We start from the raw sequence: 27,670 nt of genomic DNA on the forward strand, positions 1-27,670 counted from the left end.
CAGGGCACACAAAAGACAAATGCCTCACATTCCCTCTGTAGAGGGCAAGAAAGTGGCTCCCACAACACATTAGACTCCCTTCACCTCCAACAAGCCAATCAGTAACTTGAATGTCTGCCATGCATCTGACCTCAGCTCTCCACAGTTGCTCTGAGTCTCTATTGTCACTTTGCATAGGGTCTGTTGCCATACTTTTGTGGGGGAGCGAGCCTTGATTTTGGCTTCTGAAGTTGGTATAATATGTTTTGTTTTCATTTAGGGGCCAATCAGTGAGCAGAACTTTGAAGCATATGTAAATACACTCACAGACATGTACAGCAATCTGGAACGGGACTATTCCCCGGAATGCAAAGCTCTGCTGGAGAGTATCAAACAGGCAGTGAAGGGCATCCATGTGTAGGATGTGAAGGCTGCTGGGCAACAGAAATTACTTAACAGCAGTAAACTCCAGATGGATCTGTTAGGAGGTTCATGTACTGCTAAGGCGTGTAGGTTGCCGTGCTGCATTTACAATTGCAACATTGCACTAATTTTTTTCCCAGCTGACATAAAAAGGAAGGAAAACACAACAGACTATTTGTATTCACAGCAATGCACTCAATTAATATATTGTATTTATTTCAGTATGATTCCTTTTTTTCCTTCTTTTGCACTCAGTTTTTGTAAAGTGAATGTAAAAAGTGTGTGCAACTATTTTTTATATTTTTTATTTATTTCTAATCAAAGAGTTCTGTTTTTTTTATCTTTTAACAGCATTTTTGCGGCCTGCCATATTTTTACAAATGTGTTTATTAATTTATTTTCCAATGGGATTTTAAATAGACTGAAAGTTATACTGTAAATTAAATATCTTGCTGGGTTTGTACAGGAAGAAAAAAAAATACTATGAAAGTAACAAATGACCGAACTGTTGTTCTAGTTTTATTTTCATCGCATCCTGCTTTTTTATAATGGCTTTGTATCAGAAATGGGTTTGCAGTAACATGAGATGTGAAGAAGCAAGGAATGAAAAGATAAAGGGCTCCCACTAGTGGGGAACCTGCGCTCTGAAAAGCACAGATTGCTGGAAACCAGTGTGTTGAAGAATTTGTTAGCAATAATGAAATATAGCAATCAGCAAAGCATTTGACTTGGCTGTGTGTTTTAGCCTACGCAAACAATTGTTTAAAATGTTTCAAAAGAACTTCAGAATTATTTTAACAATGCAGGGTTTGTTTGGTTTTTTTTTTTTTTTTTTTGTCAAGTTTGTTCAGAGAAAGAAACTACTCATCCCTTACCAGGAGAGATGATTTGCTACGACTGGTCCTTTTTTAGTACAATATGTTGCTACATTAGACAAGAGACCAATATCACTATGCATTCGTATTCACAAAATACAAAAAGCATCCCAACCTGGAGATTTTGTACATACCAATTAATCCCACAAATCTCCCCTGAAATGGCATTTATCATAGGAGTTGGAACTGAGTGAAGCTGAGAAGGTAGCAACCTGGAGAAAAAAAATAACACTGCAGTCTCACTGTAATTGGTTTTCTCTGAACCTAAACTGTAGCAATGCACTGGCTGCTTTGAACCCTTCCTTATACGTAAAGGCAATGTTGGTATTGAATTGGTTACCAGTTTTTTGGTAGGGTGCCAAATGCTACAGTACATATGGACACATGCAGACGCACACACGTAAAAGGTGCTTGGCTGTGCATCTGTATTTGGTTAGCCTGGATTTTGAATTTCTGAATCAATCAGAGTTTAGTAGTTGCTATAACAGAGGCAATGTCTATTTCAGGGATTGTAAGTAATTAAGCACTGTTTCAAAAGTTTTTTTTATATTTATTTTTTTTAAGAAAAGGTATAAACAACCAGCTAAACTGCCTTTTTTGTATGCACACACACCTCATGTGCATATGTGCCTCAGTGTAAATGTATACATGGACCTAGTGTGTGTTTAATTTTTTCTGTGCTACAAGGAAAGTGTTTATTTTTATTAGCCTCGTTTATATTTAGACTGAATATGATGGCATTCACTGGCTTGACATATACAATTATATTATTACTGTTCCTGCACAAAAAGTAATATTCAAAGGTGATTCAACTCATGCACTGTGGTCATTGTTCTGCATTAGATGGGGCTTGCTTTTCATTTGAGGGTTGATTTAACCCTCTAATCTTAGTTTAGACAGAAGAAGATGTATGTTCTTAGGAGCTGTGTTTATTTTTAATTGATTTTTCAAAAATCATATGTGATGTCTAATATAAATAGGAGAACACCAAACAAAAATTTGCTATTAAAGTTATTGTACTTGCTAAAAAAAAGCAAATATTTGCTATACTTGTTAAATGCATACAAAATGAGTTCACTCATTACAAAGACTAAAATGTAATTAACTACATATTTTAACAAATTTGTTATATATTTTATTTAATTTACATTTTAAAAATCTCTTGCCAACCTATATATTTATTACTATGATTTACTATGGCTTCAGGTTAATTTGTCTGTGTTTGGATTGTTTGCTCAGGATGTTTTGTGAAGTATGTTCGTATTTATTTGCTTCCTTTGTACTTGATGTGTTTTGTAATGTGCACTGATTTTTTTTCGTTCTTTTTTTTTCTTTTTTCTCTTTTTGTGTTAAACTGCATTGATGAGCTATACTGTAAATTAGGCCTTTTGTAAAGAGCAATGATGTATGCATTTTTTTTAATTTGGAGTAGTTTGTATACTGTTCCTTCATATAATTAATATTTCTTACATCAAAGCAACAAAACTGTGTTCTGTGCTGTACATTTGGTGTATGGTAGGAAATAAAATTGATAATGAAATATCATTGAAAGTTTTGGGGGGGTTTGTGAGCTTTCAGTTGACAATCTGTATTGCACATTATTAGCTGCACCTGGCACTGTACAATGTGTCAGGTGTTTTGCTTGCATGTGCACAAAATGTGTCATCCATGTAAGTGCATTTATGGTACAAATAATTTAATTAATGTTTTACATTGTCAGATGTAAGTAAAAAAAATAGAAATGCTTAAGTGATCCCTTTCATTATCTAGAAAAAAGAAACCAAGAAAATAATTACTACATTTAAACATTATTTAATGTGCCACACATTATCTCTTTGGCAGTTTCAGACTCTCTACTAGCAAAAGAAAGGATATGCACTGACCTTTTAACAGCTGCTAAATGGTACTTAAACATAAAAACCATTGTAAAGATTGTAGCAGTTAGAATCCACCTACCATTTCAGTGACTTTTTTTTCTGAGATGTGCAATGTTTAGACATTGCACAGATGAAGAATCAGAAAGAAGATACTTCCAGTTTTTAACTGATTCTATTTTCCATTATAAGTTGAAGTGGGAAAAGGATAATTTAGTTTTGCTAGTAGAAAATGTTAGTTTCTTTAATGTACATGTACATTTTTAGACTCCAGCCTTATGTGGCTAAATCAAGGATGACTTTCACTTATAGAATGTGAAACTGGAAGAGCTAAAGCTAAGACAGGAGCTGAACATGGCCATACTGGGTCAGACGAATGGTCCATTTAGCCCAGTATCCTGTCTGCCAACAGTGGCCAATACCAGATGCCCCAGAGGGAGGGAACACAACAGGTAATCATCACATGATCCCTCTTCTGTCATCTATTTCCAGACAAACAGAGGCTAAGGACACCATTCCTACCCATCCTGGCTAATAGCCAGGGCTCGACAAAGTATTGAATCTACTCTCCCATTGCGAGTAGATTTCAGCTGGGCGCCCCGTTCATTTGCGGCGTGCGCATGCGCAATGTGGGTCTTGCACCTGCGCAGTGCTGTGCTGGCGAGCGCCTTTCGCTGCCGTTCGTCAAGCCCTGCTAATAGCCATTGATGGACCTAACCTCCATGAATCTATCTAGCTCTTTTTTGAACCCTGTTAACGTCCTAGTCTTCACAGAATCCTCTAGCAAACAATTCCACAGGTTGACTATGCTCTGAGTGAAGAAACTTCCTTTTGTTTGTTTTAAACTTGCTGCCTATTAATTTCACTTGGTGACCCCTAGTTCTTATGTAATGGAAACAAATAAATGAATTTTCCTTATTCGCTTTTTCCATACCAGTCATGATCTTGTAGACATCTAACATATCTCCTCTTAGTCTCCTCTTTTCTAAGCTGAAAATTCCAAGTCTTTTTAATCTCTCTTCATATGGGACCCGTTCCAAACCGCTAATAATTGTGTTGCTCTTTTCTGAACCTTTTCCAATGCCAATCTATTGTTTTTTAGATGAGGCAACCGTACCTGTACACAGTATTCAATATGTAGGCATACCATGGTTTTATAGAGAGGCAATAAGTTATTCTTGGTCTTATTCTCTATCCCCTTTTTAATGATTCCTAACATTCTATTTGCTTTTTGACTGCCACTGCACATTGAATGGATGTTTTCAGAGAACTATCCACAATGACTCTGAGATCTCTTTCTCTTGAGTAGTTGGAGAAGACTTGATATAGATGGGCACAGTCGCTACATTTGAAAATTATTCAAATGCTGGGGGAAAAAACATGTCCAGGGATGGAAGTAGAGATAGGCCCAACGTACAAAATTGTAATCCAGATGTGAATTTTGCTCCACCCCTTACATACACACATCTGAAAGTATTTGGAGCTGGGGATTTTGGTACAGCTCATTATAGATAGAGGGGTCATTTGAAAAATTATGATACATATATAGAGTTGCCAGGCATCCAGTTTTTAACCGGGATGCACAGTCAAAAAGGGACGCTGACTGGCTCTGTAAGTACAGCTGAGTAGGCCGCTAAAAGTCCATTTGGCTGAAGCAGGGTAGACAGACTCCATGCCCAGCAGAGTGGCACCCAGGAAGCAGTGTCATGTCCCTCCTGCTCCTACGTGGCCAGGGGGGCTCTGCATGCTGCCCCCATCTGCTGGAGCTGCCCTGCCATCCAGCTCCACTTCTCCCATTGGCGTAGTTCCCGGGCAATGGGAGTTGTAAGGGCGGCACCTGTGGAAGAAGAACGCAGAGCATCTTGGATGACCTTCCACCAAGGAGCTGGATGGACGTGCAGCCACTTCCCAGGAGCCACATGGACTTCCTCCATCCCTGGTGAATGTTGGGGCTTCCTGAGGTAAGCACCACCTGGAACTTGCACCCTATACCTCAGTCCCAACCCAGAGTCCTCTCCTGCACCTGAAATCACTCAGCCCCATCCCCGCAGCCAGGAACCCCACCTTCACTCCAAACCTTTCATCCCCAGCCCCACTCCAGACCCTGCACCTCCAACCAGAGCCTTTACCTCTTCCCGCATTCCAATCCCCTGCCTCACCCCAGTGAAGATGAGTGACAGAAAATGGGGTAGAAAAAACAACAGAAGGAGGAGGGATGGAGTGAGCAGCCTTGGAGAAGGGGCAAGACTGGGGCTGGGCCCCAGGAAGGGACAGTACAGGTAGTGAGGCAACTATGTTCAGTTTTCTGCAATTAGAAAGCTGGCAATCCCATCTATATCAGGTTTGAATTCCAACCTCTCTCCAAATTCAGTGATGTTTAAATCCAGAAACTTGGTACGAGTCTATTTCTAAGAGGAAGGTGAAAGTCACTTGTAAGGTAAAGTGAAGACTGGACTACTCTTATTTGTTTTTCTCCTTCATCACTTGTTTCCATACCTTCTGCAGGTAAACTACCCCAGTTCAGCACACCATTCGCTCAGTCAATTAGATAATAAAGAAGTGATAGGTACAGCAGAGATATTACCCATCCAGTTGAGATGAGTGTAAATGTGTCTGAGGACTGGGTTTTCATTTACATGTTGGCCCCTTTACACTACTGCAGCATAAATTACTCATTTATATTGCCAGAGCAGTAGAAAGAGGATAGTTGTATAAACGAGAATTAGGCTCTGAGGGTACGTCTAAACTACATGCCTCCGTCTACGGAGGCATGTAGATTTGTGTATTCGAAAAAGGGAAATGAAGCCACGATTAAAATAATCGCGGCTTCATTTAAATTTACATGGCTGCTGCACTGAGCCGACAAACAGCTGATCAGCTGTTTGTCGGCTCCGGGCGCTAATCTGGACGCGCCCCTGTCGAAATGAAAGCCTTTTATCGACATCCCCTGTAAACCTCATCCTACGAGGCATAAGGGGGATGTCGATAAAAGGCTTTCAGGTCGGCACGGCGCGTCCAGACTAGCGCGCGGAGCCGACAAACAGCTGATCAGCTGTTTGTCGGCTCAGCGCAGCAGCCATGTAAATTTAAATGAATCCGCGATTATTTAAATCGCGGATTCATTTCCCTTTGCCTATCTGTCTAATCTACATGCCTCCATCAACGGAGGCATATAGTCTAGACACACCCTGAGTGTTTTGTGTGAAGTTGCCTGAGGGGCCCAATCTAGGAGGTATGCTCAGAGGCTACCTGCTGGATTGGGCCTCCTGTTTCTGAATCACTTTGGGATTTAGGTGGAAGATAAGGGCCCAGATGCCTAGGATGAGGCATCAGTGCACATGCGTATGTGGGCAGAGAGGTGCCCCAGAGCCTAGAGTGAGACTGCAGTGCACATGCCCAATGGCACCAAGTTTAGCTGCCTGTAGGGTGAGACTGTGGGTGAGCAGAAATGTTGTGGATCGTGGCAGTGGCCTAAAAATAGGATTTAGGTCTCTGAAAATGGTACTTGGGCATCTAAGTAATGTTGTGGCCCATGCCCACTGTCTTTGATATCTGGTGAGCTAGTTAAGTTTGAGTTTAGGCAACTCCCTCAAATCATTTTAAATATGGGGCTCTGAATGCAGACCCATATCCCCTCACTTCCAGTTCTAGTTAAATCACTAAATCATGCTGAACTCACAAATTCTAGCCCATGGGAGTTGATTATCATTTGTGCTAACAACCAGCGTACTAGTTCAAGGTACCTTAGAGCTCCCAGTGTAATCACTGAAAGTAAAGGTTCAATTAGCACAGCCTCCTGCTCACTTCTCAGGTGAATGAGATGACTCTCCTAAGGGAGCGAGGTCGGGCCTTTAATTAGTAATGTAAGCAAAACTCTGACACTTGTATTATCATGTATTTGAAATAATAAAGGTTGTTTCCTCATCTAGAAGGTCTCATCTATGCCTAGGCATGGGGAGGCAGGCCCGGAATGTCGATGACATTCCACGACCTGCAGAAGCCATTCTGTGAATGCACTGCCTGCATCAATTCACAGAAACAGACAAAAAGGCAGAACCAGGCAATGACTGCTCTCCGCAGCAACATCTGATCCACCCACGCACATGGTGCCATCCAGTGCAAGATAAAGTTAACATCATTTAGTCTAGTGTGATCTAGGCAACTGGCCCCCAGAGCTATCTTGTCCATAGCATGAACTGGGGTGCCCCAAATGCCCTATGAATGGAAGGGACCCAGGTGATTATAGGGATCTGGTGCAGTGGCAGCAGAGATCAGCTCCCCTCCACCACATGGGTGGAAGGAATTGGAATGGCCCAACAGCCTGCTCCATCTTGCCGCTCAGCCCTCTTGGCCTGCTGCACTTGGCTTCTCTGCAGTGGTGGGAAGCACAGAGCCCCAGTGCACATCGATTCCTAGGAGAGGGTGACACAGTGGAGCTCCCATTGCCCATGTAGTGAGTGGGGGGAGCTGGAGCAACTGCTACACCAAATCCCCTTGTAATCCTCCAGGCCCTGATGCTCAGGAGAGACGACAGGGAGCGGAGCAGGAGCAGAGCAAGGGTGGGGCTTGGGGAAGTGTTGGAGAGAGGGCGGGGCCTGCAGTGGGATGGGGTTGACCAGGCCCTGCAACTAGGGCACTGTGGAGGTTGCCCCAGGCTCCGTGCCCCTTTTGGGATGGTCCTGCTGGCCACAAGAAGACACGCTCTTTCTAGTGCTTACAATCTTCTGAAATTAATGAGTATGAAATCAAACACACATTCCCCAGTGGTTTTTTATAGAAAATATTGAATGGTATTTCCAATGCTGAAATTGTTATTACATAACGACAGGATAGGTTTTTAACAAGCCACTGAAATTAGTGTCTTCCACAACATGGGCTGAATTATGTGATCAATCCCAGGTAAATTATTTTAGTGTAACACTAAAAAGGCCTTCTGTCTGAAATAACCTCTAACACATTTCCAGTCTGTTACTGATAGCACATTTAATAATTATTTTGAGGCAAAATGCATAATAAAACCTGTATGGTTTAAATCACTAATTGTCTTTGTTTAGAATAGTATTAAATGTTGTAAATTCTAACTACATAGAGACTCTGCTGTGCTAAAAGTTTACCATATGATTTATACAGATATGCATGTATAAAAAAGTTTTTCTTCCACAGGTCCTGATTCAGCAAAGCATTTACATGCGTGCTTCAATCCCAATAACTTCCATGGGATTTAAGCATGATCTTAAGTGTTTTACTGAACTGGGTCTTCAAATACCAGAGAGGAGAAAGGGGAGTAAGACCAGCCAAAGTCTGATATACACAATCTGACATTTGATTAATCCATGAAAACAAACTGGCATCTTAACTGGCAGAGACAACGTTCTTCAAGCCTATTGTGTAATAATCTGACTGTTCTACTGCAGTTATGTTTATATATAGCAGCTAAGCAGGAATAAATCTCTATTCATTTTCTATTTGCCTATTGCAATAGAATATGTATATTTCCAATACTACTCAAAATGTACCTTTAATATGTTGCATGCACTTTTTCTAGATGCACTTCCATCCTCCCAGTCTTATAGCCTCTGATTATGTGAAGATGTGACTAGGAGGTGATCACACAGGGTATGTCTACACAGCAGCATTATTTCAGAATAACTGATGTTATTTCAAAATAATGTCGAGCTGGAGGACTTCTTACTTCATCTCCTTTAACCCTCATTTCACAAGAAGTAAGGAAAATCAAAGGAAACGTTCTTCCTTCAACTTCCTGCTATGTAGACAGCACCAAAAGCCGAATTAAGCTATTTCAACTTCAGCTATGCAATTGATGTAGCTGAAGTTGCTTAGCTTTTTATTCAACTTTTGTCCTGCAGCGTAGACATGCCCATAGTGGTATGATGAACACAAACTTCTTTATTGGCCAATGTTCATTCTGTGTTTAAAATATTCATTGTGGTAAATTCTAATTACCTTGGGACTTCTGCTGTGTTAAAAGTTTGCTTTATAATTTATGCAGATGTATTACTCTGACTTTAGTGGACAATCTCCTTTGTTCATGTCACAGAATAGTGCTGGGGGATGATGTATCTGCACGCCTCTTTTGTGTAATATAGGACAGTGACCTAGTTTCATTACCTTGCAACATCTCATTTTCGTCTGTTTTTCTTCTGCCTCTTTTGCTCTAGCCATTCTTAGTCAGCCAAGCTCATGCATAATTTCATAAAGGATTAGCCTGATTTCTTGTTTGACTTAGCGATATGAATTTCTTGTTCAAATGCATTTCATTGTGAAAGGATTTTAATGGGGGATACAGCCCATGTATTTGGGGGATTTTTTCAGCTACTGTATGATAATTATTTTTGTATTACTATTATTTTACCTCTGTTATTTTGGCCTAGACTTTCAAATGTCGCAAGTAATTTTGAATGCCTATCTTAAGACATCTTAAATAATCCTGATTTCCAGAAGGTGAGGGCTCAACTTTTAAAAAAATCAGGGTCTTTTAAAATCTCAAGCTGGGTAGCTAAAATTACCAGTTAATTTGGAAATCTTGCCCAGTACGGTTATGATAATTTTATTATTATTATTTGTATTAAAAAAAATAGAAGTTAGCAATCCCAGTCAGGATTGAGGCCTCATTGTTCTGAGTGCTGTATAAACATACAATAAAAAACAATCTAATTAACCCCATCAGTGTCCCAAACTTAAATCAGTGTCCATACAAATCTGACTGTTAGCATTAAGACATGTGTTTCTTACCAATGAACTAACTACTAACACCAGAATAAGAATCAATTTAAGCCTTCTATTTAATGAAAGACGTGGATCACTTATACAAAGGAAAGTCTCTCCCAGCCTCAAAAACAAAGACCACTCATTCATGCCTGTGTTTTCTTGTTGGTAAAGTAGGAGACCTATGGTCTCCTTTAATTGCACTCCCATATATTCTGACATGCTCTCTTGTTTGCCCTAAAACAGGGAACTCCACAGAGTGTAAAATTTGGGCTTAGAAGCAAAAAAGAGGCTAATGGCAAGCACTCTGACTTTGTCATTTAACAAGAGCAGGGGAAGAGTATAGAGCCTTAGAACAGATTGCACCACTCTAATCTGGCATCACTGAGACCTGATTGATGCCGAACCAGAGAATTTGCCGGACCACAGTAGGTCAATATTGTCTAGCAGCATTACCAACATTTCTACTGTTTACTGGGCTCTAAGAAGACATTTAGGGGTAAATTAGAGCTAAATAACAGCACAGAACAATGTGATCCAAGATTTGTGGCAGTAAACTAATTTTATGAGACCACAGGAAACTTGGCTACACCCATGATAAGCAGACATCCAGCTAACTAAAACCATGATGGACCATGGATGTTGCCGGACCAGACAGTGCCGAACTAGAGAGGTTCAGCCTGCATTGTGAGTAACCTATTTGTATCCATCCAATAGAGTGCCAATCTTCCCTAATGGATGTAGTATTGGTCTGGGATTTGGGAGCCTTGGAGTCTATTCCCAGATTTACTATTGGTCTTCTGAGTGACCTTGAGCAAGTCAGCTCACCTCAGTTTTCCCATCTGTACTGCACATTGAGATCTACTGCTGAGTGAAGTAATTATTATACTATCAGATGAGTAGTAGTAGTATTGAGATAGATGGGACAACCCATGGCAGTGTTATGCCCATTAGGAAGTGTTTGCAGGATCGACCTCTATATTATAGCCATTACTGATGGCCACCTTCCTTCAGTACTGTGATAAAATGTGAACCTTTAGCTACCAGTGGCACTGCAAATTATGGAACATGATATACAGGAGTGATCCCTATATGGTTCCTTTCTTCAGCATTTGTAGAACTTTGTCCATTTGACTCTCACTAGATACACCAGAAAACCTCACAGCTCTGGTATACAATCGAAGCTCATGTTTATCAGCAACTATCTGCTTCCCAATCCTGGGATTTTTTATGTTGCTATCAGAGGTCTCGCTTTATTCCTGTGATGCCTCGATTGCATCATTTCCTCCAGTAATATTGCCCAGCAAATGCCATGGGTAGCTATGACAGAAATTTGACAAATTCCATGACACACAGCTTTTTAAAAACAAATGAGAAACCAGATGTTGTCATATGGCCCTTTTACCTTTCATGTATTTGAGGCTGCAGTGTTGTCCCTTCATTGGTGACAATTTTTCATCTTCAGTGGAGATTCAAAATTTGGGAACCTGACAATTGCCAGGCTAGCTCAAACCAGTGGGCCAAGAAGTCCATCATCAAGAATAGCCAAGACCAGCTTTTTCAGAAAGAAAGTGCAAGAAATCCTGCAGTAGACAGTCATATGATAACCTTGACTACAGAGAAAGTTGACTCCTGTCTCCCTATCACTTAGAGATTGGCCTATCCCCTGAAGCAGGCTGGTAAATATCCTTTCCAAAACTCATGTGCTATTTTAATCCTGGCTATTTTAACTCTGGATGGATGTAGAATTGGAAAAACTATTCTCCTGCTGCTCGGTCTTCCCACAATACAGTTGAATCCTCTCATATCACCTTGGGAACAGAAGATGACTGTGGCCATCACTGATTGTCTGAGACTAATGCCGATTTAGTAGTCAATGATGCCCATTTTACCACCAGATTATGCGACAATGCCGGCCTGTCTGATAAGGTGCTGTGCAAGTTCCAGGAGTTTCTAAACACAGAAGCACAGTTTCTCATCCAGACTAAAGGATCAGAGACTATTTCCCCAATGCTGACAGCTTTACACTGGCTTCCAGTTAATTAAAGCTTTGATTACAATACTTCACTGTTTACATGCAAGATTTTGCATGGTCTTGGCCATTCATATGGAAATGAATTTGTAAGCCTTTCTGTGCCCTAAGATCTCCTAATGTCAATCTTCCAATTCTTACTTGACATTTCAGGACATGTAACTTTATGTACTTCAGCTGTGATGTCCCCAAGGCATCTGAGAGTCATTATGATTAATTTGTCATTGGTTATGAACCAAAACTTCTGTTGTATTGAACACAGCTTAGTTTTTGGCATATAAAGGCAGCAATTTTAATTACCTTATTTGTACAGTGTCCTGGTATGCTTCAGTGTGAAGAGTACATTATAAATTTATTTTTGCATTATTTTTCCACATTTTAGTTTTTGTTCCACCAAAATGTCGTTCAAGCAACTTTAGCTATTCCTCTATTTTCTCAATCATTTGTATTCTCTGTGAGAATTGATATTTTTTTTCAAATGAGCTAAACCCAGACTATCTTTTGTTCTGGTAGGTTGAGGTTTTGGGGAGTTGTTTAGTTATGAGGTAATTCTTATATGTATGTAGATCAAGGCATTAGACATTTTTATCCTCTACTTATTAACAAGCCAGATGGCACAGGCTGCCTCCACTCCTATTTCCAATTATCAGTCAGCAAATTAAATATACATGGGGCAAAGGAGAAGATGTGTATTAAAGAAGCAACACTGAGAAGTGGCTTCTTAAAGACTTTGATTTACAAAGGATGATGGGCATTAGAGTGTGCAGCCCCCTACGCCGGATACAGCACTGACTGGGGCAAACTTGTTTAATCTCCAAAACTTCAACTTTTTCTCTCTTTTCTCCTTTTCCTCAATTCTTACCACTGAAATCTTGACTTGGCTTCTGTCATTTAGATTTTTTCTGTATACGTTAGAAGAGCAATTTAATTGGCTTTCAAAACTGTCAGTCTGTATGTGGATGAGTAGCCAGAAAAAGTCTGTAAGAATTGGAAATTAACTTAGAGTTTGTACATCCTCCCTCCCACCTTTTCTCCCTTCCTCACCACACATATATATTATTAAATCCTAATAATAGGGAAATTGCTCCAATGCTGGAATGAAATACCCAGAGAAAGAGACAAATACCTCCAAGCATACAAAAAAATTATACAATTTATACACATATTGTTGAGTAAGGATAATTTGATTCCTGACATTGTTTGCTGTGCTTTAACTTAGTCTGCACAGACAACTGTGTTTGGGTGAAATGCATATTCTTACCACTGTAGCCTCCAAAGCATAAACATGAGCAGCTAGAGTTATAATGAATTACGTGATTAATGTTTTGCATGAAATTCACATACCTTTCTCCTCACTGTCTCCGGCTAAATGCTGGTAGAGAGCTTTATCTATGGCCCAAGAACTGGTCAGCTAGGAGTATTTAGGTTAAAGGCAATTGTTTCTCTACATTCCCTAGTTGTTCCTAAGGAGTATTTAGGGATTAATGACCCAGGGTATGTATTCATGGATTCTGCTGGATTGCTATAATTTAGAGAATTTCAGACTGAAGGGGACAGATAGAGAAATTCCAAAGAGAATGTCTTCCCCTCAAAAAAAAAAAATAAAAATAAAAAAAATCCTGCCACAAGAATAGTAAAGAAGGTGGCCTTGTGATTAAGGCACAGGACTAGAATGAAGAAGCTTGTGTTATTTTCCTAGCTCCTGTGCATTCTATGTGAGCTTTGGCAAGTCATTAAGAATGTGTTTTCAGATGTGAGGCTACAGGTCTGCATACTTAGCTCTATGTGCCTGAGCCTGCATTCCCAATTCAAAATAGTTTGTCAGTGCAAATTGTCACTTTGGGAATAAAAAACTGGGTGTTTTAACTATTTAAAGACTGGATGCAGGTGTTTGCATTTGCTCTATTTACATACATAGACAGGTGTATGCAGTTGCAGATGCACACACGAGGAAAGCTGGGAGAGGCCTGATTGGAAATTTAACACTTACTTCTTCTGTGGCCCAGTTTCACAATTTTGAAATGAGAATGAAAATACCTTCTCACCACCCTACTGGCAGTAAGCCCAATTGATGTTTGTAAAGAACTTTGAAATGCTTTAAAGGCAATGCAAAGTGTTAGTCGTATGTGCAATCAATTAATTCACTTAGGATCTTTATGACCCTCAAAGTGGTGTCTAATAATAGTTATGTTGTTCCAATAACGAGTATCCCACCACCACCTTTCTTCTATATCTATTCTTCTGTTATTGGTATTCCCAGGAAAGGTTAGGAAGAGATGAGAAATGTTCAAACATAATCTCCTTACAGGGTTAAGACTGAGCTGACAATCTCTCCTAGTTGTCACAACTGCACCAGATCAGTTCACTGGTTTTGCTTTTATTTAATAAAATGAGCTAGTCCAAAGGTTGATTGGTTTCCTGAAGACAAGGAACTCAGCATTGAATTAGATGTTTGAAGAGCACTGACATCCAAGCAATTATCTCAGGCCTGTATTGCAAAGAAGTGGTTAAATAGATGAACATCTGTGTCCTCACGTATAGTTGCTGTTTCACCCACAAGCAGCTGTGGAGCGCGCAGGCAAAAATTCTCTACATGGTGATAATTACAGTGTGCATTACAAAGGAGGCATAGTCACAAAAGCATGCAATCAGCATATGCTTTTTATTTTATCTGAAACAGGGTAGCCTTGCCAGATTCAAGGCTAATATACACAAAATAGGTTTCTCGGCCAAAATTTTATATATATAAAATCAGATCAGATCAGAGCAAATTTGGGAAACTTGCATGGTAAACAAGACTTTTTTTTACGTTCAAGTTTGCCAGGCTAACAAGCTTCATTAATTCAATGGGAAAAACAATTAAGCTCTTAAAAGTACCATCCTGGGCTCCTGAATTCTTCAGGAGATTACAACATGAAAATGTCTGTGTTTTTATTTTAAATGAACTTTCATTGCTCATGCTACACTACTGGTCCATCTCTGGGTGATGCTGTTAGCAAACTATTTCACATAGCCTTACTAGTATAATTATTTGTTTTTGATGGGAGGTTCTCCAGGCTCCAGTCAGGACTCAGGATCTCATTGTAATAGCCATTGTATCAGCATCTAATACTGTGATGCTCCCTGACCTAAGGATTTTACAATATACTACTTTTCCCTCCTTAATTCCTTTCATCCTCTTGGCCACTGCTCTGTAGAGGTGAAATTCTCTCCTTTGCCAGCACAAGATCTTTGACCCACCTAGCACAAATTAGCACAAACTGAATCTACCACTGAAATTGAACTTATGGGAGTTTCAGGATTTAAGTTGGATTTACGTGATGCACAGACACGTGCTAGCATTCTGCACAGAGGTGTCTTTCACCTGTATAATATTTACTCATTCTGTATCTATGAACTGTCATACTTGACTGATTTCTTAATTATCAGAAGCTGAAGGTCATTTCATATTTGAAATATAGGTAATGATATATTTCTAGAATTGAAACAAAAAATACATTTTGTGCCTTGGTGTTGATAACACTAGGTGTTGATCTTCAAAGAAAATCTACACACAAACAAATGACTGACAGGAGGGAAGGGCAGTGTCAATTAGCTGGAATAAATTTAGAAAGAGATACTTGGTAATGTAGAACCCACAGATTTCTAAAATGTAACTTCTTTCCCTGGAGCACATCTGCATTCCATTCACATGGAGACCCCTCTATTTGTGGATTCAAAGGGCGCAATCTAGCCTAAAGAAATTCACAAGTAGTACCATATAGCAAAAATTAGTCATAAATATGTTTTTCTTAATTATCCATGAAGGAGTATCTTTATAACCAAACAAATCCTGTTTTCTATCCATATAGGTAACTGGGCTCCTTACATAAGAAAGATATTAATTAAATGTAAAAAGTCCAATGGCTATTATGTGAGATTAAGTAAGCACTCAGACAATTTCCATACAAGTCTCTTTGTAGATAGATTAATCAATCCTCCTTTTTCATTGTATACATGGTACTCACTCAGGCTACGTCTACACTGCAGCCTTTTTGTGGGCAGAGACAATGCAAATGAAGTGCTCACATTAGCATTTGTCATGCTGTCATTTGCATATTATCTGCTGCTGCTTTTTGCAGAAGAGGTTTTTGCGCAAAAACAAGCAGTGTAGAGAGGGCCATTTTGCACAAGATCTCTTATGCTTCAAAAAAGGACATATACAGGGTCTTGCGCAAAAGGGCTTTTTTGTGCAAAATGGCCCAGTCTACCCTGCTTGTTTTTGCGCAAAAACCTCTTCCGCAAAAAGCATCGTCAGAGAATATGCAAATGACAGCATGACAAATGCTAATGATCACTTCACTTGCATTGTCTCTGCCGACAAAAGGCTGTAGTGCAGACGTAGCCTCATTTACAGTGGACCTCCTGGTTTCCATCATGCATAGGACAGTCATACTGTTTCTACATTAGTCACAAACATCTTAATAGTTCTAAAACTTGGCCACAAGTTAAGAGAAAGTATGGAAAATTGTGTATAGTGAATAAACAAAGAGATGAACAGACTAGAAAATGATTGTTATTTACTCCTTATATTTATAAGGAGTTCAGTCATTTGTGTTAAAAGATAATAGGACATTTAAAGCTACACTGCCTTCTACTAGAATAAGCTTAGGACTCTTTATGATCTGTCTAGCAGAATTATTGGAGTAAGCTGTTTGTTTTATTAGTAAGACCTGTGTCTAGGGAGCCAAAGCCAATGGCCTGAGTTCAAAACCCATTGTATTCCTTTAATACCACTGTAGTTTATGATCACAGATTTCTGAAACTGGAGATTACATGACAAGGCATGGATGGGACTGAAAATTTGTAAATGGTAGTTTGTTTTACCAGATGATTATGGTAAAGAGAAAAAGTCATGGAAATACTGTTTAACTGTCACAAGCTTTTGTTTTGACTCAGATAATCAGTCAGCAAGTGTGTATTATTCATGGCCTAAGCAAGACACAAAACTTCACAGAATCCACTTCCAGAGAGGTATAACCATGCCCATCATTAGGAAACAATTTGTTTGCCACTTCAAAAAGCAAACAAAATTACACACAACACTAAGACAAAGTGGGTGAGGTAACATCTTCAGGTGTGAAGAAGAGCTCTGTGTAACCTTGGAAGTTTGTCACTCAACAATAAAGGTTAATACAGTAAAAGATATTAGCTCACCCAGCATGTACACTTGTCAGGTCACTCTTTCCTTCCCCGGATCGGAAACTGCTGAAGTACGTTGTGTTTTTGGTAGAATGACTTTGCAGATCTGAGCTTCTGTTGTTACACTATGTGGTGCCCTGGAGGAAACTGAGAAAAGGGAAGTTTAGACTAAGTATCAGGGGAAATTTTTCTGACCGTGAAATGTATTTTACTGAAAAGGTCCCCAAAATGTGTGTGGTGGGAACCTCATCCATTAGTACAGTTAACACCAAACACTAAAAAATATCTTGTTTTGGCAGGGAGACCAGTTGAGGGTTCTAATAGAACTTGGGTAACATTTTCAAAAATTCCTAAAAATCAGATTTATCAAAGTATTTAGGTAGCAGGCCCCTAAAAATACAGGCAGGCACCTAATTCTGAGCATGAGGGGTAGTCTTGCTGGCTTCAGTGGGACGACTTACAACGAGGCACATATTTTAAGTAAATTGCTGAATCAGTTTCTAGAAATGTACTGAAATAAAACATGATTTCTGAAATCAAAAGCATATGCCACGCTTTGATGCTTGCCCCGTCTGCAGTTAAGATATGAGACCGCTGCTGTTGTGCGTTGTTTCCTGCACATATGCAGCTGGCATAGCAGAGCCTCTTCCCAGTCATGTTGAGGATAAGCAGGAAGCATACATATAAATTGGCTCACGCAGCTTCTTTAATAATTCATGTATTTTTTTCTCTCTTCCATAGTTAATGAACCTCTCCCACACTCACCCTCATTCCCTCTCCCATTCAGTCAGTTTGTTGTGGTTTCATATATCTAATCCATCTGTCACTCGATTATAGCTGTTGAGCACCTGTTATGGATTTCTAGAGTTTCATTCAAGCTGTTGACAAGTTATCCACAAATTGGCCCTTGTCATACTGTCATCGCATTGAGTGCTCTTTCGTGAATTCTTTTTGGGTACACAAAATAATGAGCAGAAGACATCATGGATTCTGAATTAAGCAGTTTCGTTCTTCCTTTTTTTTTTTTTTTTTTAGCAGTTAACAGATTGGAAGTTACTTGCTGGTGATATTTTTTTTCAAACCTTTGTTGAAATATTTGCCTTTTCCCTACAGACCCTTTTTGTGTGACTAATCACAACACAACTTGCTAGAGGCGTCAGGGCAAGTTGTGTTGACAATGATACTTTTATATAGCCTAAGCTGCAGCTACTGCAAGATGATCATTGCTTCCTTTGCACATGCTTTCTTAATAAGTGTTAGCTGAAAAGATGACACACATATGTAGAAATAGAACCAATTATTATTCATTCTATGCAACAATGTTAGAGATGCTGAGGGGGGCATTGCCATCAATAATGACAAATATAACCAACAAAAACTTTATAGTGATACATATTAGGAACATAACCCCGACACAACAATCTTTGTTAAAAAGAGTTATGGTTGAAAATAAGTTTCAGTTGAGTCTAATTAACATCCCCCATAAAATATCCCTTTTCATTATGAAAGTAAAGATTTTAAAATCCTAACATGGAAAAGTCCAGAAATGAATGGGGTCCCAGTTAATTCCTCACTTCCATATCATTGTGATCATACTATCACCCCACTTTTCTTACTTTGCCCATTCAGCATTAATTTTGCCTCTTGCAATCTTCTATGGTAGCGGTATAGTGTTATATATTGTTTCTTAAAGGTCTTGAAAGGCATATATTGCCAGGATGCATTAAGCTATGTCTGAATATTTTCTCATAGGCTATGTCTAGACTGCAAGCCTCTTTCGAAAGAGTCTCTTTCAAAAGAGAAGTTTAGACTGCACGCGGAATTTCGAAAAAGCAAGCCGCTTTTTCGAAAGAAAGCACCCAGTGAGTCTGGATGCTCTCTTTCTAAAAAGCCTGTTTGCTTTCAAGAACGCCTTCTTTCGAAAGAGCACTTTCGAAAGAAGGCGTTCTTCCTCGTGGAATTAGGTTTACCACCGTCGAAAGAAAAGCCGCATTCTTTCGATTTAATTTCGAAAGAACGCGGCTGCAGTCTAGACGCAGGTGAAGTTTTTTCGAAAAAAGGCTACTTTTTTCGAAAAAACCCCTGAGTCTGGACACAGCCATAGTGTGAGGTATTGATAGTAGAGAAGCATATGTTTATCAATAAAAATGGGATCATTAATCTGTTTGCTGTTATGGAATGAATTGATCATATGTTATTGCAGGTTTAAGTAAGTGACTGTTGTGCATTCATGTTTGTATGTAAAACTTTATTTTATAGCAATAAACACGTGTACATTTTAATAATGAATAATGCTGAATCTGTGGATCCTTTGTGAAATTGTAAAATCTCTTACTAGTCAGAGATATGGTATTTTGAAATGTTCATGTAGTTTTGGGAGACAGCTTACCCTGCGGGGTGATAGTAAAGGATAATAAATTATATGGCAATTTGAAAGAGGCTGTATCTCTTAACACATCTGGAAATTCCGGGAATACTGATGTTGTAGCATTTTTGTAGCATTTTTTTCCTTTTCTGGCATTGCTGGAAAACAATCCCCATCATGTAAAATTATTGCACTGATTAGCCAATAGATGGCAGGACTTCAAAGCAAATTGGAAGGTAAGGAAGAAGTGCTGAAAACACCATTACCTCAATCTAGGTCGTTAATTAAAAAGCTTGTATTCACTTTTCATACTAGTTAGAACTATTTTTCTACAATCATATTCATCCTGAAAAAAAGCAGATTAGATTCTGTAGCAACAAAAAAACCTCTTAAAGTTCAACAAAACCCAATAGAAAAAAATAAAAATGGGAAATAGTCACCTAGGAGCTTTTGAAAATCCCACTAAGTGCGGCATCTAAATACCATTAAAAATCTGACTCTAAGTGCCTAAATCATCCTTTAAAAGGGGATTTCAACTCCTAAATTATTTGGGTGCTTCCATAAATTGTATCCTGGCTTTTAAAGTGAGAACAAACAGCTTGAATATTAGTCCTAATGCAAGCTCTATTTCAGTAGAGTTAGACTGTCATACCTGTACTGGGGCTCCTTCTGAAGTATGTTATTTAATAGCCCCATTGTCTTTATGGAATTAGCCATGGTAAGGTATCCAGCAGGAGGAAGTGTCACCATACGATCTATTGAAAAAAGGACATGAAACACATCAGTGAAGTTCTAGACCAGTCCTCCAACAGGGTTAGAGAGGGAAACAGCCTAACTAGTTATAAGAGGAAGCTTCATAAGTTATGGATGGGAGTATTAGGACAAGATTGTCTGCCAAATCAAAGCACTAGATCTGAAGGGTGCATCTACACTGTACGGCTGTGTCTAGACTGCATCCCTTTTCCGTAAAAGGGATGCAAATTAGACACATCGCAATTGCAAATGAAGCGGGGATTTAAATCCCCCCCGCTTCATTTGTATAAACATGGCTGCCGCTTTTTTCCGGCTTGGAGCTTTGCCGGAAAAAAGCGCTAGTCTAGACGCGGATCTTTCGGAAAATAAAGCCTTTTCTGAAAGATCCCTTATTCCTCTTAAAATAGGGAATAAGGGATCTTTTGGAAAAGGCTTTATTTTCCGAAAGATCCGCGTCTAGACTGGCACTTTTTTCCGGCAAAGCTCCGAGCCGGAAAAAAGCGGCAGCCATGTTTATGCAAATGAAGCGGGGGGGGTTTAAATCCCTGCTTCATTTGCAATTGTGATGTGTCTAATTTGCATCCCTTTTACGGAAAAGGGATGCAGTCTAGACACAGCCCACCAGTAGCTCAAAATAAGCTACACAGTTTGCACTATGCAAATTGCATAGCTTGTTTGGAGGTAATTTTGACATAAAGTGCTATTCCAAAGCATCTCTTAACCCTTGTGCAATGAGATTTAGAGGGACATCGGAATAGCGAGCCTGTTATATTTTGATATAATGGGTATGCTCTTAAAACGCAGAATAGCTATTCTGGGATACCTGCAAAATAGCTCCGCAGTATAGACATAGCTGAAGATACAGAAAGCCCCTTCCAGGCCTAAGCTCCTGTCAGCACAGGAAATTACAAAAGTATTTGGTTTTCTAATCACATTGGCTGCGTCTAGACTGGCAAGTTTTTCCGCAAAAGCTTTTGCTTTTGCGCAAAATTTTGCCAGCTGTCTACACTGGCCATTTGATTTTGCGCAAAAGCACTGACGTTCTACTGTCCAAAATCAGTGCTTCTTGCGCAAATGCTTTGACGTTCTCGTTCGGGCAAAAGCCCTTTTCCGGAAATGTTTTTGCACAAGAGGGCCAGTGTAAAAACTAAAAACTCTATTGCGCAAAAAAGCCCCGATGGCAAAAATGGCGATCGGGACTTTCTTGTGCAAAACCCGTCTAGATTGGCACGGACGCTTTTCCGCAAAAATTGCTTTTGCAGAAAAGCGTCCGTGCCAATCTAGACGCTCTTTTCCGCAAATGCTTTTAACGGAAAAACTTTTCTGTTAAAAGCATTTGTGGAAAATCATGCCAGTCTAGACATAGCCATTATGTTTAACATACATCACTTTTCATAGGAAGTAGGAGGTTTTTTAAGAAACCATCAATAATTTTGCCCCCTTCTTTGTGAGTACAAAAATCACTAATTCTGGTGACATCCTTCATTCTTTCTTTCTTTCTGATGGCATTGGCAGTTAAAGGAGGGTATTGTTGGAGGAAGATATATTTGAGCAATAAACTGCTTTTCTGGTCATTAGATGCCAAAGTGAAGTAACGGGTGTTTGATAACAGCAAAAGTCTTCTTCTGCAAGTACACAGTACCCAATTACCCTGAACTTTATTTCAGTTACATGAAAGAAAAAGAGTTTTAAAGGCAACATAATTAAAGCAATGCATCTTTCCGCTGGCTTCTGGAGAGTGCTACACTGTCAGAGATAGGGTTCACAGAACCAAACCTACTCACATGGAAATGATTCCAAAACTGAATAATCTTATAAAGACTCAACTAAAAAGTGAATAGCTCTTGGGAGAAGAAATGATTGGATTGAATGAATTTAGGCTAGATTCTGATGTTGGTTAAATATAAGTCAACAGTGTGACAATGTTGGGGAAAAAAAAGCAAACATGATTCTGGGATGCATTAACAGGAGTGTTATGAGCAAGACACGAGAAGTCATTCTTCTGCTCTACTCTGTGCTGATTGATAAGGCCTCAGTTGGAGTACTGTGTCCAGTTCTGGGTACCATATTTCAAGACAGATGTGGAAAAATTGGAGACGGTCCAAAGAAGATCAACAAAAAAATTATTAAAGATCTACAAAACTTGACCTATGAGGGAAGACTGAAAACTGGGCTTGTTTAGTTTAGAAAAGAGAAGACAGAGAGGACATGATAGTGGTTTTCAAATATCTAAAAGGGCTTTACAAGCAAGAGGGAGAAAAATTGTTCTTCTTGGCCTCTGATGATAGGACAAGAAGCAATAGGCTTAAATTGCAGCAAGGGAGGTTTGGGCTGGACATTAGGAAAAACTTACTAACTGTCAGGGCAGTTAAACACTAGAATAAATTGCCTACGGAGGTTGTGGAATCTCCATCACTGGAGATATTTAAGAGCAGGTTAGACAGACATCTGTCAGGGATGGTCTAGACAGCGCTTGGTCCTACCGTGAGAGCAGGGGACTGGACTTGATGATCTCTTGAGGTTTCTTTTAGTTCTAGTGTTCTATGATTCTATGATCACTGAAAATCCAAAGCAAGTCCATTGAATTCAGTGTAACTGAGATCACAGTTTGAGTCTGTTGTGAGGTGTGGTCCTCCTCATACACAGACACACCCCAACCCCAGTGGGTGGAAGCGGAAAGGTGGGACAGAAAGGGTAAGCATAAAAGGCCAGATGCTCAGTTGGAAAGAGGTGGCCAGCAGCAAGAATCACCAGATGAGAGCCACAGGGAAATCAATCCAAACCTGCAGAGTATGCTGATACTGGGATGCTCCTGTTGATGCCCTTGGCAGTTACCCAGAGGAACTAGAAGATTACCCATGAGTCCAGGTATGCTGGAGCGGGAGTAGTGAAGTGACGCAGGGGAGTTAGGTGCGCCTGAGTCCAAGTCAGCATGTTACATGTGGATCCCCACTGACCCAGTGGCAGACTGCCGTGCCTGACAGGGGTCTGGGTTGGGACACAGTGAAGCTGGGCAGGCCTGCATCCCCTTGGCTACCCCAATGGCAGTTCTCCCTCTCCATAGGCCAGGTGGCCCATTCACAGCTCCCTATCCTGCTGAGAGGCTAGGGAGCCCAAAATGCTATTGAACTGTCTCTATCTGACTGAAAGACCAGAGCCCTGAGGGAAAGTCACCCTGCCCTGCTTGAAGCTAGAATAATTCTCTATTGCCTTGCCTGGCCGAGAGACCAGCGGGCAGATGACTGATTGTGCAGCCCTGCCTGGAGCCCAGGGAGACTGACTAGGAGGGACAAACCTCAACTCCTAGATAGGTTGCAAATTCTCCTACAGGACCACAGGTCCTGAAACAGTGCAGTGAGGAGGGGTGGCCATTAGACTCACAGAGTCCAACAATGTCTCTAAGAATTTCAGTGTCATCTCTGAGGCTACGTCTACACTGCAGGTTTTTTGAGCAAAACGTCTTTTGCGGAAGAGATCTTCCGCAAAATATTCTTGCGCAAAAGTGCATCCACACTTCAAAGCACATTGCTTTTGCGATGAGCTTTTGCACAAGAGAGCGTCCACATGGTATGGACACTCTTGCACAAGAAAACTCTGATAACCATTCACAGAATGGCCATCAGAGTACCTGTGATTTTTTGGATAGGCTCTTTTTGCACAAGAAACCCCTGTGGAGCATCCACACATGCCTTTTTGCACAATAGCTGAAGCACAAAACGGAGTTATGCCTCGTAGCAAGAGGTATACGTATATCACATAAAGCCCTCTGTTCTGTCGATTGACTGTAGATTTTCTTGCGCAAAAATGAGCAAAACGTTCTTGCGAAAACGATCTTGAGATGTGGATGCTTCATGGGTTTTTGTACAAAAATCTTGTAGTGTAGACGTAGCCTGAGTGGATAATATTTGGTCTTTCTAGGTTGTGTTTTTTTTCCCATGATTATCATGTGATAAATAAGGGTATGTCTACATTACCCCGCTAGTTCGAACTAGCGGGGGTAATGTAGTCATCCGCAGTTGCAAATGAAGCCCGGGATTTGAATTTCCCGGGCTTCATTTGCATGAAGCCGGCCGGCGCCATTTTTAAATGCCAGCTAGTTCGAACCCGGTGCCGCGCGGCTACACACGGCACGATGTAGCTAGTTCGGATTAGGCTTCTAATCCAAACTAGCTGTACTCCTCGTGGAAGCCTAATCCGAACTAGCTACTCCGTGCCGCGTGTAGCCGCGCGGCACGGGGTTTGAACTAGCCGGCATTTAAAAATGGCGCCGGCCGGCTTCATGCAAATGAAGCCCAGGAAATTCAAATCCGGACTTCATTTGCAACTGCGGATGACTACATTACCCCCGCTAGTTCGAACTAGCGGGGTAGTGTAGACATACCCTAACATAACTATATAGTTGGGGTGGGATGTAAACCACAGAAGCAGCCTCTTTCCCAGTAGCCCCTTCTTTTGTGATTTTCTAGTCCTCAGTAACTATCCCCCAGGCATTTTGCCCCAGCATGCCTTTTGAGGGTGGGAGGGGGTGACTCTTTCAATCCAGCTGAGACAAGCAACTGCAGTCCTAAAGTGGCAATGCAGCTAGCTACAGATTGTTTCCTCTACCTGACCGGGTAAGTATTAACTGCTGCTACGTTTTGTTTCCCCTCCCCCCTTTTTTTTTTAATTGCTGAAGAGGTGCACTATGCTCCTAAGAAAGGCTTGTAAGAATGGTTTTGTGCCTCAGACATATACATGCTGTGAATACGTACTCTTTCTTTTATACCATGTGTTTACTTAGTTCTCATTATACAGAGAAAAGCAAGTTTGGGTTAATGGCATATAAAACATTAAGGTCTCCAAATTCCTTGCTGGGACATGTTTTAAATAAAACCACTTGTTTTGATGTATATGCCTCAGGAATATTTTTGTTCAAGTTTGTTAGAAAACTCTGTTTTTTGTAATTTGTTAGAAAAAGTGGGGAAAATGTATTGCTTTGATTCTCCTGGGCCTACGCAGCATCTTTATGGCTGGTGAAGTTACTGTATTTTTATTATTTTTTGCTTTATATGGCATTCTAGGATCTGACTTGGTTTTATTGACACAAGCTAGCAGTGACAACAACCACATTAGAGAACATATCACTTTTTGGCTTGCAGCAGCTTCTCTTTCCAAAAGTCATCCAGAGGTATAACTTATTTCTAGACCTTACATATAGATTATATGTTCATAAATTCCTAACGTGCACTTTTGAAATTGTAATTTGAGTACATTAGCTGTGGCATAAGAGAGTTTGAGATTATATATACACATCTTTCCTTCAACTAGCCAAATGTTTTTCCTATGATTCAAAGACTGACACCAAGAAAGTCATATCAATATATAAAAGTAGACGATCAGCTGCAGTAATGCTAGGAACTACATTCATGTGCCTGGTCAAGCATAGGTCACTGGTGATTAAAAAGACATCTATATAGGTATTAACAGGCTTTATTTGTCACTGCACCTTTGGGAAGTCATTTACACTTATGGCAATTTATAATGTATCATGTATAAGTGACTGCAGAAGCTGCAAAGCAGTGGAACATTGGGCCTGTTGTATGCTATCATGGAGCCTTAAAATGTCACTTGTTTTTCAGGAAAAAAATTATTATTAAGAGAAACTCATCATCATTCAGTAAATTGCATACTGCATGGCAGGTGGAATTTTAAGGCTCTAGCTCTATAACCTATCTATTCCAGTCCAGTTATATAAGAATGCAATAGTTGCTCATGTAATGTGTTACTCTTTTTTCATTGATTTTTCACTCAAAGTCACCCTTATAGAAAGCCCCTTATAGAAAGCTTTCAGTATAGCCACATAAATCTTTTTTTTTTCTTCCTTATAGCAAGTGTAGGATGAGTCTACATTAAAAGGTTTTTTTGGGACACTATTGGCAAGTGTAATTTTTTTCCCTTTAATTTTCATGCTACTTTGCTTTTGACTATGCACCAGAGATATTTTTAGTTTATTGATGACTGCACCATCTGGCTGTTTTCTATTAATACCAATATAACAGAGTTTTGAAAAACTGTCCTTTTCTCCTTTGACATGTGGCTTTGGGCAATTTATAGGTCTTCAGTGATAGCATGTATTCAAAAATGATGTGTGACCTTGGACTTCTTGGTTATAAGAAACAGTCACTTCCTTTTTAAACAGCACTCTTTTGGTATTTTTGGCAGGTATATGAACATTCCCAAGTAATGGAAGACCCATTTTGTTGTTCCCTTGGCTGGTGGCAGAGCAGCCAACAGATTTAGCTGGGCCCTGGGTAAGGTGTGTGTGTGGGGCGGAGAATGAGGGTCCAGGAAGGGGTGGGAGCCTGGGAGAAATAGGTAGGGCTGGAACTAGCCCCCAACCCTGCCTGGTACATGCCACCCAGAGTTCCAGCAGTGATTTAAAGGACCCATGGCTTCAGCTGTTGATGTTGCTACTATAGCAGCAATGATGGCCAGGAGCCTGAGGCCCATTTAAATTGCTGGACCTCAAGTCAGCAACCTCCTTTAACCCCCTCCCCATGACTGGTGGGCTGGGCTGGTGGGGTCCAGTGAATTCCTCTGTTCAGAAGGATGAGAGCCCCACCTCTCATGGCAAGACTTTCAGAGGCAATGATGCACTCCAAAGGGAGTACTTGCCTTTTTCAGCAAAAGTTAAAAGCCTTCAGTAAAGGAGACACGTGGGCTGGAAGCCAAGATACTTTGGTTCACACCCTGGTTCTGACATAGACTTCCTGTGTGACCTTGAGTAAGTCACCTGTAGCCAGTTTTTATAAAGAACTCCATGCCCAGCAAATTCTATTTATGAATCTAAGTGAAGTGCCTATCTGGTCCTAGTGATTTATTACTGTTTATTTTATCACTTTATGACACCACAATCTAGGACATTTCCTCAGATTTGTCACCTAAAAAGAATGGCCCAGATTTGGAGGATTTCCCTCACCTCCTCAGCTGTGAAGACTGACAAAGAATTAATTTAGTCTCTCCGCAATGGCCTTATTATCTCTGAGGGTATGTCTACACTACCCTCCTAGTTCGAACTAGGAGGGTAATGTAGGCATACCGCACTTGCAAATGAAGCCCGGGATTTGAATTTCCCGGGCTTCATTTGCATAAACTGGGCGCCGCCATTTTAAAATCCCTGCTCGTTCGAACCCCGTGCCGCGCGGCTACACGCGGCACGAACTAGGTAGTTCGGACTAGGCTTCCTAGTCCGAACTACTGTTACTCCTCATGGAAGAACAGCTAGCATCTCAATCATCCAGTGGCTCCACTGGTTGTTTGCAAGGCTTCCTGCATCTGACTCATAGACTTTAAGGTCAGAAGGGACCATTCTGATGTATTTAACTTTTATTTTGCTATAACTTTGGAAGTCTTTGGCTAACTGTTCTTCAGATTTTTATATATATTTTTTCTATTTATATCTTTACACTTTCTTTGTCAGAGT

The 27,670-nt window shown here is 40.2% G+C and overlaps 1 protein-coding gene and 1 long non-coding RNA gene across 2 annotated transcripts in view; one reads left to right on the forward strand and one right to left on the reverse strand.

Moving 5' to 3' along the window:
- ST18 (ST18 C2H2C-type zinc finger transcription factor) overlaps positions 1-2,794 on the forward strand; it is a 216,468-nt gene extending 213,674 nt beyond the window's left edge. Inside the window, exon 22 of the mRNA XM_075920711.1 lies at positions 260-2,794. Within this exon, the coding sequence (XP_075776826.1) occupies positions 260-400 (141 nt within the window). The 3' untranslated portion in view covers positions 401-2,794. The remainder of the gene's footprint in view (positions 1-259) is intronic.
- Positions 1-27,670, reverse strand: part of LOC112547091 (uncharacterized) — a 139,548-nt gene that overhangs the window by 103,915 nt on the left and 7,963 nt on the right. The window contains exons 2-3 of the long non-coding RNA XR_003090843.2: positions 20,108-20,210; positions 17,106-17,237 (exon numbers count right to left, since the gene is read on the reverse strand). This is a non-coding gene — a long non-coding RNA (uncharacterized LOC112547091). The remainder of the gene's footprint in view (positions 1-17,105; positions 17,238-20,107; positions 20,211-27,670) is intronic.

This window comes from Pelodiscus sinensis, chromosome 2, assembly GCF_049634645.1.
Source record: "Pelodiscus sinensis isolate JC-2024 chromosome 2, ASM4963464v1, whole genome shotgun sequence".
Lineage (NCBI taxonomy): Eukaryota > Metazoa > Chordata > Testudines > Trionychidae > Pelodiscus > Pelodiscus sinensis.